General features: G+C 55.8%; 4 protein-coding genes across 4 annotated transcripts; 3 read left to right on the top strand and 1 right to left on the bottom strand.

Annotated features, from left to right (window-relative positions):
- Positions 1-4,358: 4,358 nt before the first annotated feature.
- Positions 4,359-6,096, top strand: VTJ04DRAFT_553 (uncharacterized protein; the record flags this gene model as incomplete). The annotated part of the gene is made up of 5 exons (XM_069363654.1): positions 4,359-4,477; positions 4,757-5,171; positions 5,374-5,593; positions 5,642-5,837; positions 5,883-6,096. 5 exons carry the CDS (start codon positions 4,359-4,361, stop codon positions 6,094-6,096), a joined length of 1,164 nt encoding a protein of 387 aa, XP_069223163.1.
- An 81-nt stretch (positions 6,097-6,177) lies between these two features.
- VTJ04DRAFT_552 (uncharacterized protein) lies at positions 6,178-8,337 on the top strand (the record flags this gene model as incomplete). Its single annotated transcript, XM_069363643.1, has 1 exon — positions 6,178-8,337. One exon carries the CDS (start codon positions 6,178-6,180, stop codon positions 8,335-8,337), a length of 2,160 nt encoding a protein of 719 aa, XP_069223162.1.
- A 299-nt stretch (positions 8,338-8,636) lies between these two features.
- VTJ04DRAFT_551 (uncharacterized protein) lies at positions 8,637-9,216 on the top strand (the record flags this gene model as incomplete). Its single annotated transcript, XM_069363633.1, has 2 exons — positions 8,637-8,757; positions 8,807-9,216. The coding sequence occupies 2 exons, from the start codon at positions 8,637-8,639 to the stop codon at positions 9,214-9,216; spliced, it is 531 nt and encodes a 176-aa protein (XP_069223161.1).
- A 3,284-nt stretch (positions 9,217-12,500) lies between these two features.
- VTJ04DRAFT_550 (uncharacterized protein) lies at positions 12,501-15,258 on the bottom strand (the record flags this gene model as incomplete). Its single annotated transcript, XM_069363622.1, has 7 exons — positions 12,501-12,672; positions 12,874-13,313; positions 13,394-13,459; positions 13,515-13,675; positions 13,734-14,146; positions 14,211-15,014; positions 15,083-15,258. The coding sequence occupies 7 exons, from the start codon at positions 15,256-15,258 to the stop codon at positions 12,501-12,503; spliced, it is 2,232 nt and encodes a 743-aa protein (XP_069223160.1).
- Positions 15,259-16,283: the final 1,025 nt, after the last annotated feature.

Genomic DNA, 16,283 nt, shown 5'->3' with positions numbered 1-16,283 from the left:
ACTGCGGACGACCGAACCATCAGCAAGCTCTCTCGTCTTGCAACACCCTATGCATGTCTCACCGACCATGTCCGCCGTCGGTTGTGTGAGTGTGCCGAGCAGCAAACTGCAGGAATCCTGGGACACTAAAATTGGGGTTGCCTGAGGTGAAGGGTTGGGACGACGTCGGATTGGGCTGGTCGCTGCGTCAACAACATTCCCGACGACGGCGATGATAGCCATGGCAACGCCGAAGCGCGGGCTCCCATCCATCCGTCCGTCCCATCACCTCTCCCGTCGCCGTCACGAGGCCCGTGGCGGTGCCAGCCACACACCACCACCACACCACAGTCGCAGGAGAGGACCGGTCCAGCCTCTGAGACAAGACACACAACCTGGGGAACCCCGCATTGTCTTCAACTCCCGGATGGCCCATTGGCAGCAAGATGGGTAAAAAAGTGGGCTGTTTGATAAGTTTCATAGTACATACTATCACGATAACTCCATGTTTGATGGTTTCGGCCCTAGGGAGGAGGAGGAAGGGCGGACCAGAACTGACTGGCGCATGGAGATCCATCAAGCCAAAACATATGGAGAGAGGATCGCAGACGGCAGACGGATCCATCTCTCCATATCGTCCATCATGCGCCGATTGATGGGCGGATCTGCCGCCAAATCACCTCGCGACGTCGACACACCGACAACTTGTGTGTTGGTTCATCAATTGAAGGATCCCTTGTGGAATGGAGAGAGTTTGAGATTGAGCATGTTTTTTTCTGGAACAGAGACGGAACGAGGGCAGGCATCGACTGATGCCATTGGGCTTCAAATATCAAGACGCTGGTACAGTGTGTACATACCAGAGTCGGGCACTGCAGCACAGCACCTCCGTAAACAAAACAACATGCAGAGCTCAGGAGAGAAGCGCCGTCTCGTCTCCTCCTGTCTGCAAGCATAGCCGGGTTCTGGCCGGAGAAAGCAGCTAAGTAGGTATCGGCCCTACATGAACTTCGGTACAGACAGTATACGACCTCTTGCGAGTGCAGTCAGTGCCTCGACTGGACCGATGCCAGCTGGCAGGCTACATACACAGCCAACTTAGGCGTCTGCAAGCGCCAGGATTTTACGCCTGCCTGCATCTGCTGTGTAGCAAGCGGCACTTAAAAAAGCACTGGGCAACAAGACGCCGAAGAAAGCAAATGCAGAATCAGAGAGCGCCGAGGGGACAGCCAGCCGGGCCAACGTGCGTGGCCTACTCTCTGGCGCGCCGATCCATCCAGTGCCCCAGCGACAAAAACCGGTTTTCCTCTTGCTTTCATCTCTCAATTGGTTGGCGCGAAGTCGGATAGGTACTGTTTGTATGGACCTGACCTAGGTAGGCGAGAGGTCGGGAAGCGTTCCCTTTGGATGAATGAAATGGATGGATGGGATGGACGCAACCCAAATCCAGCCCGTCCCGTCCTCTGCAACCTGGAATCTGATGTTGATGAACCCCCGCGGGTTCCAAGTTCTACGTCAGGTAGTTAGTTGTTGATGCTGAGTGTGGTTTCCAGGACAGAAGGATTGACCGTTAGAGGTCCAGATTGCGTAGAGGGAGGGTAGCTCCTCATCAAGAGATTGGGCGATTGCGTTCGTGACTGGAGGGATCTAGTGGACGCGAACGCGGGTGCGATGACACGAGCGCGACGCTGCAATGCCATTATCACGTTATTAACTCAGTGCCAACCTCCCGATGGTCCCTTCATCTCGAGGTACTGTTGACAGTACACTAGTATGTACAGAGGTGTGTAGTCGATGTATCAGTCGCCATGTGCAGACCATTCTCCATCATCAATAACAGTACCCTCTACTATCGCAGGTCATGAGACTACCAGTATAGTCCGGTCTTGATACATACCCCGCCGACGTGGGGTGGTGGATAAGGTATACCATACGGTTTCAAAAACCAGTCCAGCAGCCCAAAACATGTTCAGCATGATGGACCAAGGACCCGTGACCTCCGTCACTTGTCATTCACCACATTTCACTTGGCGGCCGGCAGGCTAGCGGGCGGTTGGGTTGGGGGGATTTGAGGTCACACGACGTCACTGGGTCCCAACGTTGGAAACGGAATCAGGCCCAGCAGCCAATGATTGGGACCGGGGTGAGGACCCTGATAGCTCATCTGTCTTATCGTGTACAGTGGTGAGCGTGCGTTCACAGTTGTGATGTCGATGTCAAAATACCGAATTGCCTAGGTACAACGACGACATCAAGCTTGAATCTTCGTCTTTGTCGGCGTCCCGAAATCAGTGGGTTCGCTGTTTCGGGTTATCGGCGGGCCCGCGGGATGATCTGGCTTCCCTTATCGTCGGATCCGTAAGGTAGGTATCAATCAGCCCGTATCTCCCAGGCCGGAGCACATCGGACCGCGGCCGCAGCGGAGACGGGACTGGAGACTGGAGACGAGACGCAGGAACCGCAGTCGCGGGTGTCAGAGAGATAGGAACTGGAAACTCCGTTACCGTTGGCTCCCAATCCCGTTGCATCGTCGCAATCATATCCGTCCAGCACAGCAGTGCTGTATGTACGGAGTACGTACAACTACATTCCCAAGAGCCAGGATCCGTCGCCTGGTCGAGACTCGCTCGCTCGGCTGTATCAATTTGCTTGCTGCTTGACGAGATATTGAACTGCAACGGTTTTCATCCTGAAGCATCATCGCACAATCACTGTTCCATTTGGCAGCATCTTACTCGGCGGTTTGACACCACCCCTTTTCTTCGACTCCCGAGGGGTTGCAGCCAAGCCGGTGCACTGTCATTGTCCGTCGTCCACAGCCATCCATTGCTTGGTGCGTGAACTGTTTGGTCATGATGGTGCTCAGCGTTGAGTGTTGAGTCAAATACAACATCCACCAAGGTCAAACAGACAAGGCTCCAGCCTGAAGGCAGCGCATTGACTTGCGGACAGGCTTGCCTCGGAGCCCACGAGGACGGCAAGAAAAGGCCAGCTTTCAACTTTCTTCACTTCGTGTCCACCTGCCCGCTTGTGTCATTCGGTGCCAGGAATGTTGAGGCAGGCTGCTATTTTCCCTCCCGTCGTTCCGCCACAGTCTCTTTGTTGGGAAAGGCCCGCTGCCTGCGCCGCAAAGAAGGATTGCGCGAGCCACAGGTCGTCATGGGACTCATTGGTCGCATTGGATGCAGCTCCAAGGGGGCAGCCCACCTCATCTGGAGGGCCCGCCAAAACCAAACGATGACGTGTGGTTCGGACGAGAGACAGCTCCAGGTGAAACGGGCAGAGTGCTTGGGCAAAGAAAGAACAAAAACGAGATGGAATGAAGGCCAGCTTGCCTCAGGCGCCGAGGTATGAGTTGGCGAAGCTGTTTCTCTCGCTGTTTGTTCTTGTCATTCACACTCTGCCAGGGCATCCCCGTTTTTGTCATTCAGGACCCGTTTACTCATCCCCATCCTCCGAAAGACGCAATCTCGCAACGGTCTGGAGTCATCTCGGGAAACGGCCAGTGCCCACTGCGGGTCCGTTTGGTCTTGCTCCAGCTCATCTTCGGCCTTGATTGCGATTTTCCCATCATGGAGCTTTTCGGGAATTGGGAAATGGATTTCGATGGAGAAATTTCCTCTGGGGTACTGCACAACACAAGCAGCAGGTCGACGCAGGTCATCTCGCCGTGTGGAGTTGCGAAGCCCACACAGTCCCAAGAGCCTGGCCGGATAAGCCACGGTGAACGTGGCCTCTCCAGGGCGCAGGGCGACACGCGCAAAAGAGCAGGTACCGCGGCCTTGCCGGCCAACGACTGGGCAATGGCTCTCTGGCTTTGAAGCCAGCCTGACGCAACGCTACCCAACGCGTAGGTCGCGTGCCCGTGGTTGGCAGACCAGAAAGGTACACGCACGTCCAAGGCAGGCGGTGTACTGTGCACATTAACGTCGCCGTTACTCCGTCGAGTAGACGGCAAAACTGGGACGGGCACTGGGCGACCAACCCCAGATCCGGGCTGCTGATGTCTTGGGATGCTGGACTTGCGAAAGTCGCAGAGCACGGCAAAGATGCACAGCAGTCCCAGCCAATTTAGGAATCGGCGCTAAGCCGGACGCGTACTAGCGGGACATTACTGTCGCGCTTTGCACCTGCAGGGCAAGGCGGTGTGCCGCGTTGCGATGCGTGAGTGGTCGAGGTGTGGTGGTGTCCAGCTTCCATTCGTCATGTCCGGGTGCGTCGCGCAATGCGCCCCACTCACACAACAGTGTGAGCAATGGTGCGAATACGTTGGCCTTTCACAGTTTCCGTCTGCAAACACCCAGTGCATGCTATTCCGTTCTCGACTCGGGCAGGCGGCGTCTCATTGGACATTTGGCCATCCCAATCCTTGTCGTCCCATGTACCTTCCCCCCATGTCTCGTCTCGCCTCCGTGGCAGGCACTCGCGTCTCCCGGGCATTGATGACCCTCCCACCCCTGCTCCCCCAAGCCCGAGAGGGCCCGTCCGGCGCCGTCCAGTCAGTCAGCGAGTCAACCCACCCCCCCGGTCTTCCCTTGTTCCTTTTCCTTTTGGTCTTTCACGGGCGCTGATGACAGGTCTGGCCACTGCTGTCCCAGGTGTCCAGCAAGCCAATTCTTGCCGTTCTGGTCCCTTCCACCTGCTGCCCGTGCCTTCCAGCACACCCATCCCTCTCCTTTACCAATCCCACTCGTCCCCCCCACGCCCGTCGCAAAGCTTCTTTCTTCCCCTCCATCTTCCTATTCCTCTCCATCCTCTCTCTCGCTTTCCTTTCCAGCAAGTCGTGTTCCTCTGTCGCCTGTCGTTGTCGCTGCTGTTCCTGCTTTGGTCCGCGATTCATTCAAATCATTCTAGTTAAACTGCTCGATCCTATTCTCGCTCTTCCTCGACGGACCGTGCTGCGACTCGGCGCTGCGCTGACAGACTCGACGCAATCTGGCTCTGAGCTGACGGACAGGCACGCACGCCACCTGGCAACGCTGCTGACCCGCAAATCCTGCCGTATAAACCACGCATTCGTCGCCTCGTCTTCTGCTTCTTCCAAAACCCCCAAGCAGCCAGACGGCGAAGGCCAGCTCAACCATCTACGACGTCTCTTCCCGCTCTCGCGTCTCGCCCCGTGGCAATCTCCCCTTCGAGCGCCCTCGTGTCTGATAAGCGGACCCGGTCGTCCCACTCTGCCCGACTTCTCCGTCACTGCCGAACGAACGCTCCGTTCAAGGCCCGGTCTCCACCGGCTGTGAATCACACGCAATCGCCGGTCGAACAAGGGGGTCGAAGAGTCATCCTCTTCGTCCACCTGTGTTCCTGAAAGACCCCCCCGCCGCTCCCGCATGTCCTCGACCACAAGACGCCAGGTGTTCCTATAGCTGTGCATCGTTCTTCAACAACTAGCCTTGCTGTCCGCTACCACCTGGTCCCTCTCCCAACATCTCGCGCCCCCACGACAACTACGACGACGCTGTCTTGTCCAGTGCCCCTGACGACAACCACAACAAAAACACCATCTGTCCCGTCTGCCTGACACCACTCTCACATCGCTTGGTCAACGACTCGTCGCTCAATTCGACTCATCCTTCTTGCACCCGACGCACCCCGACCACGGGACTTCTCGGTTGACTGCAGGTCCCCCATCACCAACATTTTTACCTGGTCACCTGAGTCGCTCCCTTCGGCCACCCCCTCTTCTCTTCTTCGCTCGACTCAACCTCGCCAGACTCAACACGTCAGCCACATATTCGTCTGTACCGATGTTATAACGACTCTTTCCGTTCTTGTTCTTTCGGGACCACAAGTCCTGTTGTCTTGACGACTTCGTCCTCCACCCGCCCTCTCTCTATTCTCTTTTCTTTTCCTTTGTCGGATTCATCTCAACAAAATACCCTCCCATGAGCCTCGGACAGTGAACGACTTCGGATTTTTGCTTGTTTTTTTGTTTGCTTTCTTGCTTTGTCGCCTTGTGCTCCTGTATATCGACTCTATTCTCTATTCATTACTTATCGCATAAACCCGGCTCTCCCAACTCCTCGCCTCTCCGGTTCGCCTCTCAGTCACCGCAATCTGTCGTACCGACTCGAATCGCCTCTACTCGATCAGGTAACACCGGACCGACGCTGACGGCTTGGGTTCCGCGGACTGTCGTCTCGGACATCTGTATCACCACCGAAACCCCGCTCGGATCTCTCGACTCGATTCGCCATGGAATGCCTTCGCGACAAGTTCCACGATGGCGTCCTGCTCAACGGCCGGTATCAGACCATCTCTCCGCTCAACCATGGCTCCTTCGGCATGGTCTTCAAGGCCAAGGACACGGTAACGGGTGAAACGGTGGCTATCAAGTGTTTGACGAAACAGTCGGCTTCCCCAGAATTCCAGGGCGACTTCGCCATCGATGACAAGTCGGAGGAGCTCGCCCTGCACAGCCGCTTGGGTTCCCACCCCAACATCGTCAACCTGCTCGACTCGTTCGAGACGGAGGCCCATGTTTACCTGGTGCTCGAGTTCTGCCCGCGCGGAGACCTGTACGAGGCGATCCGCGGTGGTTGCGGCCCGCTGGAGACGGAGCATGTGCGGCGCTTCATGCTTGAGTTGGTTGATGCCGTCGCCTACATGCACTCCAAGGGTATCTACCACCGCGACATCAAGCCCGAGAACATCTTCTTGACCCAGTCCGGGTCCATGAAGCTGGGTGATTTCGGGCTTGCCACGGCGGAGGAGTGGACATACGAGACCACCGTCGGCAGTGATCGCTACATGTCGCCGGAGCAGTACGACTCAGCTGGCGCCGGCTACTCGCCCGCCCAGGCGGACATCTGGGCCATCGGCGTCTGCCTGCTTAACGTGCTGTTCTCGAGGAACCCCTTCACGGTGCCCACTGAGGAGGACCCGCTGTTCCTTGACTTCTCCCGCGACAAGCAGTCTCTGTTCGACGTGTTCCCGTCCATGTCGCAGGACACCTTTGAGGTCATCGTGCAGTGCATGAACCTTGACCCTAAGAAGCGCTCCCTGGCCGGAGCTCGCGAAGCGCTGATGCGCGTCGTCAGCTTCACCACTCTTGACGAGGACTACGATGAGTTCTGCGCCACCGACCGCCAGGTCGTCGCCTCCTCCAACCGGGAGCCCCTCCGCACGCCTTCCATCCAGAGCCCGCAAGTCGACACGGGTGCCTTCCCTTGGGCCAAGGCCCTGCAGGCAGTCCCCAAGCAGGCGCGCCAGCTCAGCGTCATCCCGGACGACGAGCTGTACGAGGAGGACCTCTTCGCCAAGTCGGACGCCGCCACCGACTGGATGTCGGGTACCGCGCAGACCCCGTCCATGTCGTCGTGCCTCGAGTCCAACTTTGGCGCGTCGCTGCAGTCCCTCGCCACTCCCCCCAACTTCCGCCCCGTATTGCCGCCCAAGGCTGTTGCTAAGCTGCAGGCTGCGGCGCCGGCGTCCCTGCCCATCAACCTGTCCCGCAACCGGAACCCGTCTGGTATGTCGCTTCTCTTCCGCAAGGAGCCCGTCTCCAAGAGCTGGAGCGACCTGTGGGATGAGGACGAGGAGGAGGAGCTGGAGGAGCAGAGGCGTCTGCAGGCCCTCAAGGAGATGAACTCGAGGACGTGGAGCCACGAGAGCACCGCGACGCCGTCTCTCGCCACGGATAACGAGGACACTCCCCGCCAGAGCCTGTCGCCCGCGACCAAGTCGGTCTGCCCGGTCCGCGACAACGAAGAGAACAAGTTCCCGGCGTCCCTCAACGCTGCCTTGTCTCAAGTCGTTGACGAGGATCCCGAGCTGGACGGCCTGTTCCTCTACGAGGCGCCGCCTCCTGCCAAGGAGGAGGATCACCAGCAGCAGTCGTCGCATCGGGTGCCGGAGCCGCAACCCTCGCAGTTCCCACACCACCCACGACACGCTGGCACCTCGTCACGGCGCACCGACATGGACAAGTGGGCGCTCCTCGGAGAGCGACGACGCGCCTATGGCACCTCGCCGCCTAAAGTCCCCGAACTTCCGCCGCTCCGGGCGGGCCGGCAAGTCGGGCCGCCGTCCTTCGGAAACTCGCCGATCAAGGGACGGAACGGGTTGGATACCCACCGTGATTTTCCGCAGTCTTCTTTTTCTTCGTTTTCTTCTAGCAACCACTCAGCTCATCACAACAATTATCATCATTATCATTCTCAGAATAACCACCAGGGAAGGTGGAGCAATAATCGCAATGGGGCAAAGGAGTGCCCCTTCAACAAGCCCAAGCAGAACCGGGATCATCATCAGCAGCACAGAGAATGGAATTGGAACTTCGACTGGCGCAAGGAGAAGCGCCCCGGCTTGGGCTATTTCGGGTGGGTTGGTAACTGGCAAGAGGCTCGCTCCTAATCTGTGAGCGAGTCCTCGTTTCGAGTGCCGGTCACCACTTGTGGTTGGGCCTATCACCATCATCATCGTCGCCGCCCACCGCTTTCACCATCACCACTATCACCGACACTTACCGCTACCGTCGCCGGCCAACATTCACCTCGTCTATGACGACTCTCGACGTCTTCACCGTCCTTGAGCGATCGATCTCGGATTTTGTCCTGTTTTTTTTTCCTTTTAGTGTGAGAAGTGCTGACCCCTAGCTGTTACTGACTGTTGCTGCCTGCTGCTGCTGCCTGTCCGGTTCTCTTTTACCTTCTATGGGCGCTTGGCGCCATGACCGTTTGTTTCTGTTCGCTTCGTCATCGATATGCCTGTGGGAGGCGAGTCGAAGACGTCTTTTTGGTACATATATCTTTTTTACACAACAACCTTTGGCTTGTCGAGCCATCCTCTCACTCAAACTTCACTATTTTCTTTTTTGTTTGAGTCTCGCGGGTTGGAAGCATAGCATGGCGGTCGGTTAGAACAGTACGAAACGAACGCAAAACACATCAGCATTTTTTTCGGGAGGCACTTGGGTTTTCTTCGGCGCTGAACGGAGCTTTGGGTCGGGTTTTTGGGATGGGCGTCTTGGGTTGGGTTGGTTTGTGTTGTGTTGTTTCATTTGTGGATGATTTTCATTTCTTCTCAGCTCGTCTGTTCGGTGCGATTTGGAGATGGACGCCGAGCGGACGGGATGGGATGGACAACCAGCAGCAGCAGCACAGCAGCAGTACAGCGACAGCGAGGGTGTTTTGTGTGAGACGAAGCGGGGAAAGGAAGGTGTCAGCATTGGTTCTTGCTGTGTGTTATTGTGTTTGTTGTTTTCACCAACTCTCAACTCTTACACATATATAACGAGATCGATCGGTCGGAGGGAAGAAAGGGGGTTGGGATGGTGGATGGTTTGGTTTGGTTTGGAACTACTCTGGATGGGAGTGGTTTGAGTTGGGCACACAAAGGGCAAATATGTAAGTGGTGGTGTTTGGAAGAGGAGGATGGAGGGAAGGGGAGGAAGGAGGATGATGATGGTCATTTTCGGCTTTCAACTCGCTTTCTGTGTATTAGATAGCCTTGCTCATCTCTTGCATGGGTGAGAGATGGGAGGGTTTGAATACCAGAAGTTACCCACTCGAACTCTATTGTGTGCCAACGTTGCGATTGTGAGATGTGTCATCCCATCCCAATGTTTCCATTGGGGACTGGATTGATTGTCGTTATTTTAGAAGAGTATGGCAACCTGGAGGTTGGGGGCTCACTCAGGTCGGATGAAGCAATCTTGACTGATGTGAAGTATGCCGTCGTATCCTGTGTCCTCTAACTTCGGACCAACGCTCCATGTTTCCTCACAAATCTCGCGTCCGAGCTCAACACACCTCCATCCTATCCCCCTACCCTACTAGCATTCTACCTTGCAAACTTTGGATAGGCATCCCATGCCATGCTTGTCATGCGCAGCGCGCGAGTCTTACGGATTTCTTCTCTGCCAGCTTTCACCCCCCCCCATTACTACAGTATAGTAAGCAGTCCACTGGACCACCCACCCCAACACAGGACTGAGTCATTTCGTGTGAACGTCACTCTGTCACGCCTGCAATCAGATAGTGAGGGAAAGCTTGAGGGAAGCAAATAAGTTGGATATTTAATGCTAGGTGGAGATAAGTATGGAGCGGCTTGGAACAGGTAGAGAGCTGCCTGCCGCGATATTATTAGGAAATACGTTGCCCTGTATCTTATTATATCTTGCCGTGATAGCCCGGTGTCGTTCTCTCCCCCTTTGGCTTCCTCCACGTTGTATGTAGAATTTACTGGATAGATATACCCCCTATATGCATACAGATTTGCGATTCGATTTTAGTAAGGCGTATCATAAAGACGTCTTGGACGCGCAAGGACCGCTGAAGTACTCAGGGCATCAGCACTGGGCTAATGCAGACGACGCCGGATAAGTTGACGCCCGAGAAGCTGTTGGAGAAGAAACATTGATGTCGGTGGATGGGGTCCTAGAACTACCTAGGTCCATGGCTGAAACAGGTCAGCGCCACCGTCAGCAGTTTGCCGTAGCTCTGAAGGCGTAGACTTTCGACGAGAATTGGGGAAGAAGACCCTCCCTCAAGAAACACTACCTCGAGAATTGCGAGGTTGATTCTCGGGTTGCCGTGGCCATCTTTGAGCGGGGATATTCTGACGGAGAGCGAGGACTGTCAACCTAGGGGTTTCCATGGAGAATACGGCCGACTCAAATTTCTGCGACCCATGCTCCCATTCCACATAAAAACAAACTTCTGTCACAAATACCTTGCTATATAAAACAATTTTAAACTTACGCCTCTTACGGGCGGTATTGCGTGGTGATCCGCTGCAGACCAACCACCACGACAGAGTACTGCCACCGGCCCGTGTTTTGGGGCAGTGAACACTCCGCACAGGAGTGCAATTACGACATCTATGACAAGGAGCTGCTAGCTATTATCAACAATGTCGTATTGCCATTAGAGGAGTGGCTTCTCGGAATCCGAGGCGTGCAGATTCGTCAACGGTGCCGACACAAGCTCCTGGCCTGAGGTCGCCCACCCGTCATGGTTCGGATTTATCGACGGCGGCCAGCGTTGCCCTCCAGCCTGAGAACACAGGGGCACAGCGACACGATCCGGGACCGCCTGTTCTCACTGTTATCTCACATTCATAGTTATTACCGAATGTTACGATACCGGCATCATGCCAACGAACTCTGAACAAGGCTGAGACGAGCGACGAGGTTGGTGGTTGGGGGTCCCTCCATTCGCCAGGTTGGTGAGGAAACGTGGACACTGGGTTCCTGCTGGATCCGTTTGATATCTCTGCTTCAAGTCTATTTCCTCCAAGGTGTGGTTGGTCTCCTCCTGCCACAGGAGCTTTGATCGGCCCCTGTCCTTTTCCTTTTGCTCTTTTGGTTTTTCTGGGTCCATGAGCGAGACCACCAACCACTGGGACCGGGAGTTCATGGGCCGTCCAACCGGCGAAGAAGTTCTCAATTACTGCCGGAATTCGAGCGCGAGATCAGTCGTGGATCCAAACCCAGAACATCGGAAGCGCTCTCGATCAACGTGGCTGACGCGGGAGATGACGAGCTGATCGACCTGACCACCGACCCCGACTAGGCGATCGATCCAGTCCATCGAGATTGAGGGGGTGGAACTTCTGACAAGAGCAAGCCCGAGAAAACCGCAAAGATCCCAGACCCGGACAACTTCACAAGCAGCGACAACCCCAAGTTCTGCCGATCTGGAAGGCTGCCGTCATATGGAAGTTGAACGGAAACCGGATCATGCAAGACTTGACAACGGGTGAGCAGGAATTAGGGTCGTGGAGGGAACTATGTCATCTAGTTCTCCTCGATGTGAGAAAGTTGCAAGTACCGGGAACAATTGCAAGTGGCTATGAGAACCTGAAGGAAGCGCAGCAAGCTGTGAGGAAACGATTCGCGTGAAGAGGAGGATCCGCATCACCACGGTACATATGCAACGTCAACAGATGTGCATGATCTTGCGTCAGAGGAGTGTGGGATGTCAGTGTCTACCTAGGGAATGATCGTCCTGAACAATTGTGATTGGGGGCCCATTCAGACAAGGTTGCCATCAACAGAGGAGTTGTGATGCTACATATGCAAGATGGAAAACGTCATCGATATAGATACCTTTATAGGAATAATAGTCAGACGTATTGTTAGTCAGCGGGAGAACGGCGTTTTCAGACCCCAGGGACAACACGGAGATCAAGTTAAACATGATTTCCCATATGAATCCGTTGAAGATCCGCACCAAAAACCGGATATGATACCTATGTAGACGTACAAATACAGCTACGAATGACAACGACGAACATCAAACCATGAACAGCCGAACCAAAAACAGATGCCCAAAAATCATGATGACCCAACAGGAACTTGACAAGACCGAGCATCCAGACACACGTTTCCCAATTACAGGGAATTCCCATACCCTCCCCATACGTGAAAATGCCCAAGCATATCCAATCCCAAAGCAAGCCCATCGAAACATGCAATACGTAGTCCATACCTCGGTAGATAGAGAACACATAGTAGGGAAGTGGAGACAGAGAAGAGAAATATCCCACGCCCCTAATCCATCATTTCATCACCATCATAGCTGAAGCGGAGCCACCTCTGCCCCGATTAAGCTCTTCGGCAAGAACGCCCAGATCGTACCGATGACGGACAGGGCGGAAGAAACGACCATGACAAAGACCGCAAAGGCGCGCTCGCGGGCCGAGAGCTCGTGCCCGAAGAGCTTGAGGTAGAATGCCAAGGGGAGACTGCATCGATCCGTGTCAGCCGTTTAATGCGCAACATTTATTCGATAATGGTGGATAGATTGGTTTGGGTTGGGGGAAAAGGGGGTGGGAACGAGGTGGGTAGGGTGACCAATGTTGCGCAATAGGAGCGCTATCTGTCGCGTATTGGATGTACATAAAGGAGGGGGTAGTAGTGAGGTTGGGTGTGGGCAGGCAACTCACGTCACACAGATCGTAAAGCACAGCGCGCTACCCATAAACGCCATGATGCTATCAAACGCGGGGAAGGCGATGGCGATCACCAGGAACACCAGCACCACCGCCACACGGATCGCCGCGCGCGCGAGGGTCCGGAGCCGTTGGGTCGCGGGGCTGTATTGCAGATGAGGATGGTGGCCATACGGGTCGTGAGAATGGTGGTGATGGTGCGAGTGGCCGAACGGACCGTCGTTGAGGCCCAGGAGCACCTCGATCGTGGCCACGATCGGACGCGCGTTGAGCGGGATCTTGGTCAGCGGGATGATGGCGATGCACATGCACATGAGCAGGGTCAGGGCGCGTGGGTAGCTGGCTTCGAGGAGGATGTTGGAGGTGATCTCGTCGCGGACGTCGTCGCCGAACATGAGAAGGCCGGCGACGGCGGTGGTTGTGTCGAGGAGGTACTACGTAGGCGGTTAGTAGCCGGCCATCAAACCCTTGGAGTAACAAGTTGGCGATAGTTGATGGGAGGGACCTGGCGTACTGTAAAGGAGAAGGTGATTTTGACGGCCTGAGCATATCTATACGGATGCCGCATGTCACGATAGATCTAGAGACAGTTAGACTCTCGGGGCTTTCAGGAGGCTTGAACTTGAAAAGCTCACATTCGGGAACACGCTATGGCCGCCCCAAGGGGACATCAAGAGGCCAAATGCCAGTGGAAGAGTGAGCCAGTTAGCTGGGAACATGTACGTCTTGGCCGGTTCGATGAGGGAGCCCGGAGCTGTAGGCTTGATCAGGCCGTCGAGGACGAGGATAACCACAACTATGAAGTGTCAGCCATGTTCTGAGCACTCTAACACCTGTTTACGAGGAGCACTCACTTGTGAAGCAAGAAAAGATACCAAGGATGCTCGTGAAACTGAGCAACCTCAGCGGCAGGAAATTCAACGGCATCAAAATCACCGCGCAAAACACCTTCCATCCATTGACCGAGAGCAGGCCAGGGAGAAGCAGGTTGAGCGAGTCGGCAAAGAGCACGACGAGCGCGACGTTGGCGGCGACCAACTCCAGGGTGAACAATATACTGGTAGCGATGCGGGCGTTGCGGCCGAAGGAGATGTATGCGAGGTCTGAGAAGGTGATGAGGCTCGGGTCAAGGTCCATGCACTTGGCCAGGAGCTTTGCGGTCCAGGCCGTCACGGCAGCGCAGAGGAAGAGGATGAGCATCCCGCACAGCCAGCCAGCGTACTTGACGCCCATGGGCAGGCTGAGAAGGCCGACGCCTATGAGGACGCTGGGGGAAAGAGGTCAGTAAGGTTTCATGACTTCGGTACGAAACAGAGGGCCAACAAACGTACTTTGTCGAGTTGAACACGGTCTGTGGAAGCGTCGATTGTCCCTCGACAGCCAACACGATCTTTCCATCCTGCTCCACCTCCTTCACCAAGATGGGCGGGAGCTCTTCGTCAGGGCCTATGACGGCCGCAGGAAGAGCAGGCTCGCCAATGATGCCTTCTGAGATGGCCGCCTCTTGCTGGGCCCGTTCCTGTTCCTGTTGCCTCCACAGCTGCGCCATAGACCTGCGGCTGCCCTCGGAGCGCAGCGAGCCGTAGTCGTAGTATTCGGCGGCGACGGATCCATAGCTCCCGATAATGGGCGGCGTGGCGAGATGCGGCGGGGTGCCAAAGATGGAGTCGGGGCCGGACCCGGTGCCGTAACTCCCCACGCGGAACGCGGCTTGCAAATGCTCGCTGAGCCCCCTCTCGCTGAGACCCTCCAGGAGCGGTTTCCCTTCATGCTGTACGTCTCGGCCCGTGGTGCGGTCTGGGCTTTCGGGTCGAGGGGATAGACGGCCGCTACCGGGTCCGTGGAGGGCGGCTTCGAGCTGTTGACGGATGAGGGAGGGAGAACCACCAGATGGAGATGTCTGGATTGGCCGTGTCACTGCTGGTGTCGCTGCCGCTCCTCCTTCTTCAATGTCCTCTACTGCGGCGGCGGATGTAGGGGCGATCGGTGCCTGGTCTGTCGCAAAGACAAAGGAAGGTCGCTGGGGAATGACCTCGGTGAAGCCGGCGGCGCGCTGCCAACTACGCGTGAAGGAGCGGATGCTGTTGACGCCACCAATGTCGGTCAGGGCAGTCAGGCGGTTGGTGAGGGAGGACCTGGAGAAGCGTTTAGCTGGTGGTTATAACACGGGGAATGGGGAATTCTCTAGAGAGACGCGACGGACCTTCTCCTCCGTAGCTGTTGCGTCCACTCTACATCTTCGTTGTTTGAATCAAGGCTGCGTCCGAAAGGAGTGTCTGGGTCGAATTGTACACTCCGGACAGCGGTCGACAGTACGCTGCCGGTACGCGACAGGCGGCCGCGATCATACTGATCCCAGGTCGTCGGGTTTCTCGACATGGCTCTCCGGGGACTGGGACTGCCTTCACCCTACAGCGTCTTCTGGGCTGGTATCGACACGAGGGTGGCGAGGTGAGGGAGGTCGTCCGCAACGCTGTCGAGACGGAGAAACGCAGGGAACACTGGCATCACCCGGGTCAGTCCGCACGGCCCAGGACGGGTCTAGGCTCCCCCGTCGAGCGGTTCACGACGAAGACAAGAAAATAACAGGGATGTAGCGCCGTTGGTGTGGTGAAGACAAGAGCCGGAGTGGAGAGGGTGGAGCGATCACAACATCAGAAACTAGAGACGATCTGGACTGGGCTCTTGACCAGGTGGCGCCGGTAACGGATGGGATGAAACGCCAGCCAACAATGGGCAGACCAGAATGGAATTGGTAAATGGTGATGGGTGATGATGATGGATGAAGTGCTCGTGTGCGATCAAGCTCGGCTCCCCTGGCTAGGTAGAGCTACTACTGCTACTACTACACTACTACCTTTGGCTGGCTCGGTTTCGCCTTAGGTAAGGTAGTGTCGAGGCTGATCCAGAACATTGCTGCCCCAGGTTCGAGGTTATCAGGAGATACTTCCGATAAACATGTTGGACGCAGGTTGAGCCGCCTGGAGCTTTGTGACTCGGCAAGTTATCAACGTCATGTTGCATTGCTTCCGCAGTGCGTGACCTCAGCGCCTCTCCCGCGTAGGCTTGAGGGACGGATGAGGGGCTGCGGAGACGCGGATGAGGGGAACGGGGGCAAGGCCAAGCAATATTGTGGGTCGCATGTTTTTCTATGAATCAAAATTGCACAAGAAAATGTGTCATCAGGTGGTGTTTTTGTGGTATTGCGTTGGGGGATTGCAAGCAGGTTATCGTTGCGTCTGGGTTATCTCGTATCATGACAGGGAATGCTGCAGGAGTTCGGGGCATAAAAGGTTCTTGTCATGTGAAGTAACGGCAGAAACGCTGATAAACCGCCAGAAGCTTCTAATCTCTTATCGCAATTCGATCACGGGATTCGCTTGCGCGCTTGAAATGCATCATGC

Source organism: Mycothermus thermophilus (assembly GCF_041956435.1).
Source record: "Mycothermus thermophilus strain CBS 625.91 unplaced genomic scaffold VTJ04scaffold_1, whole genome shotgun sequence".
Classification (NCBI taxonomy): domain Eukaryota; kingdom Fungi; phylum Ascomycota; class Sordariomycetes; order Sordariales; family Chaetomiaceae; genus Mycothermus; species Mycothermus thermophilus.
The sequence above is the reverse complement of the archived record's forward strand: the minus strand, read 5'-3'. Positions and strand labels throughout refer to the sequence as shown.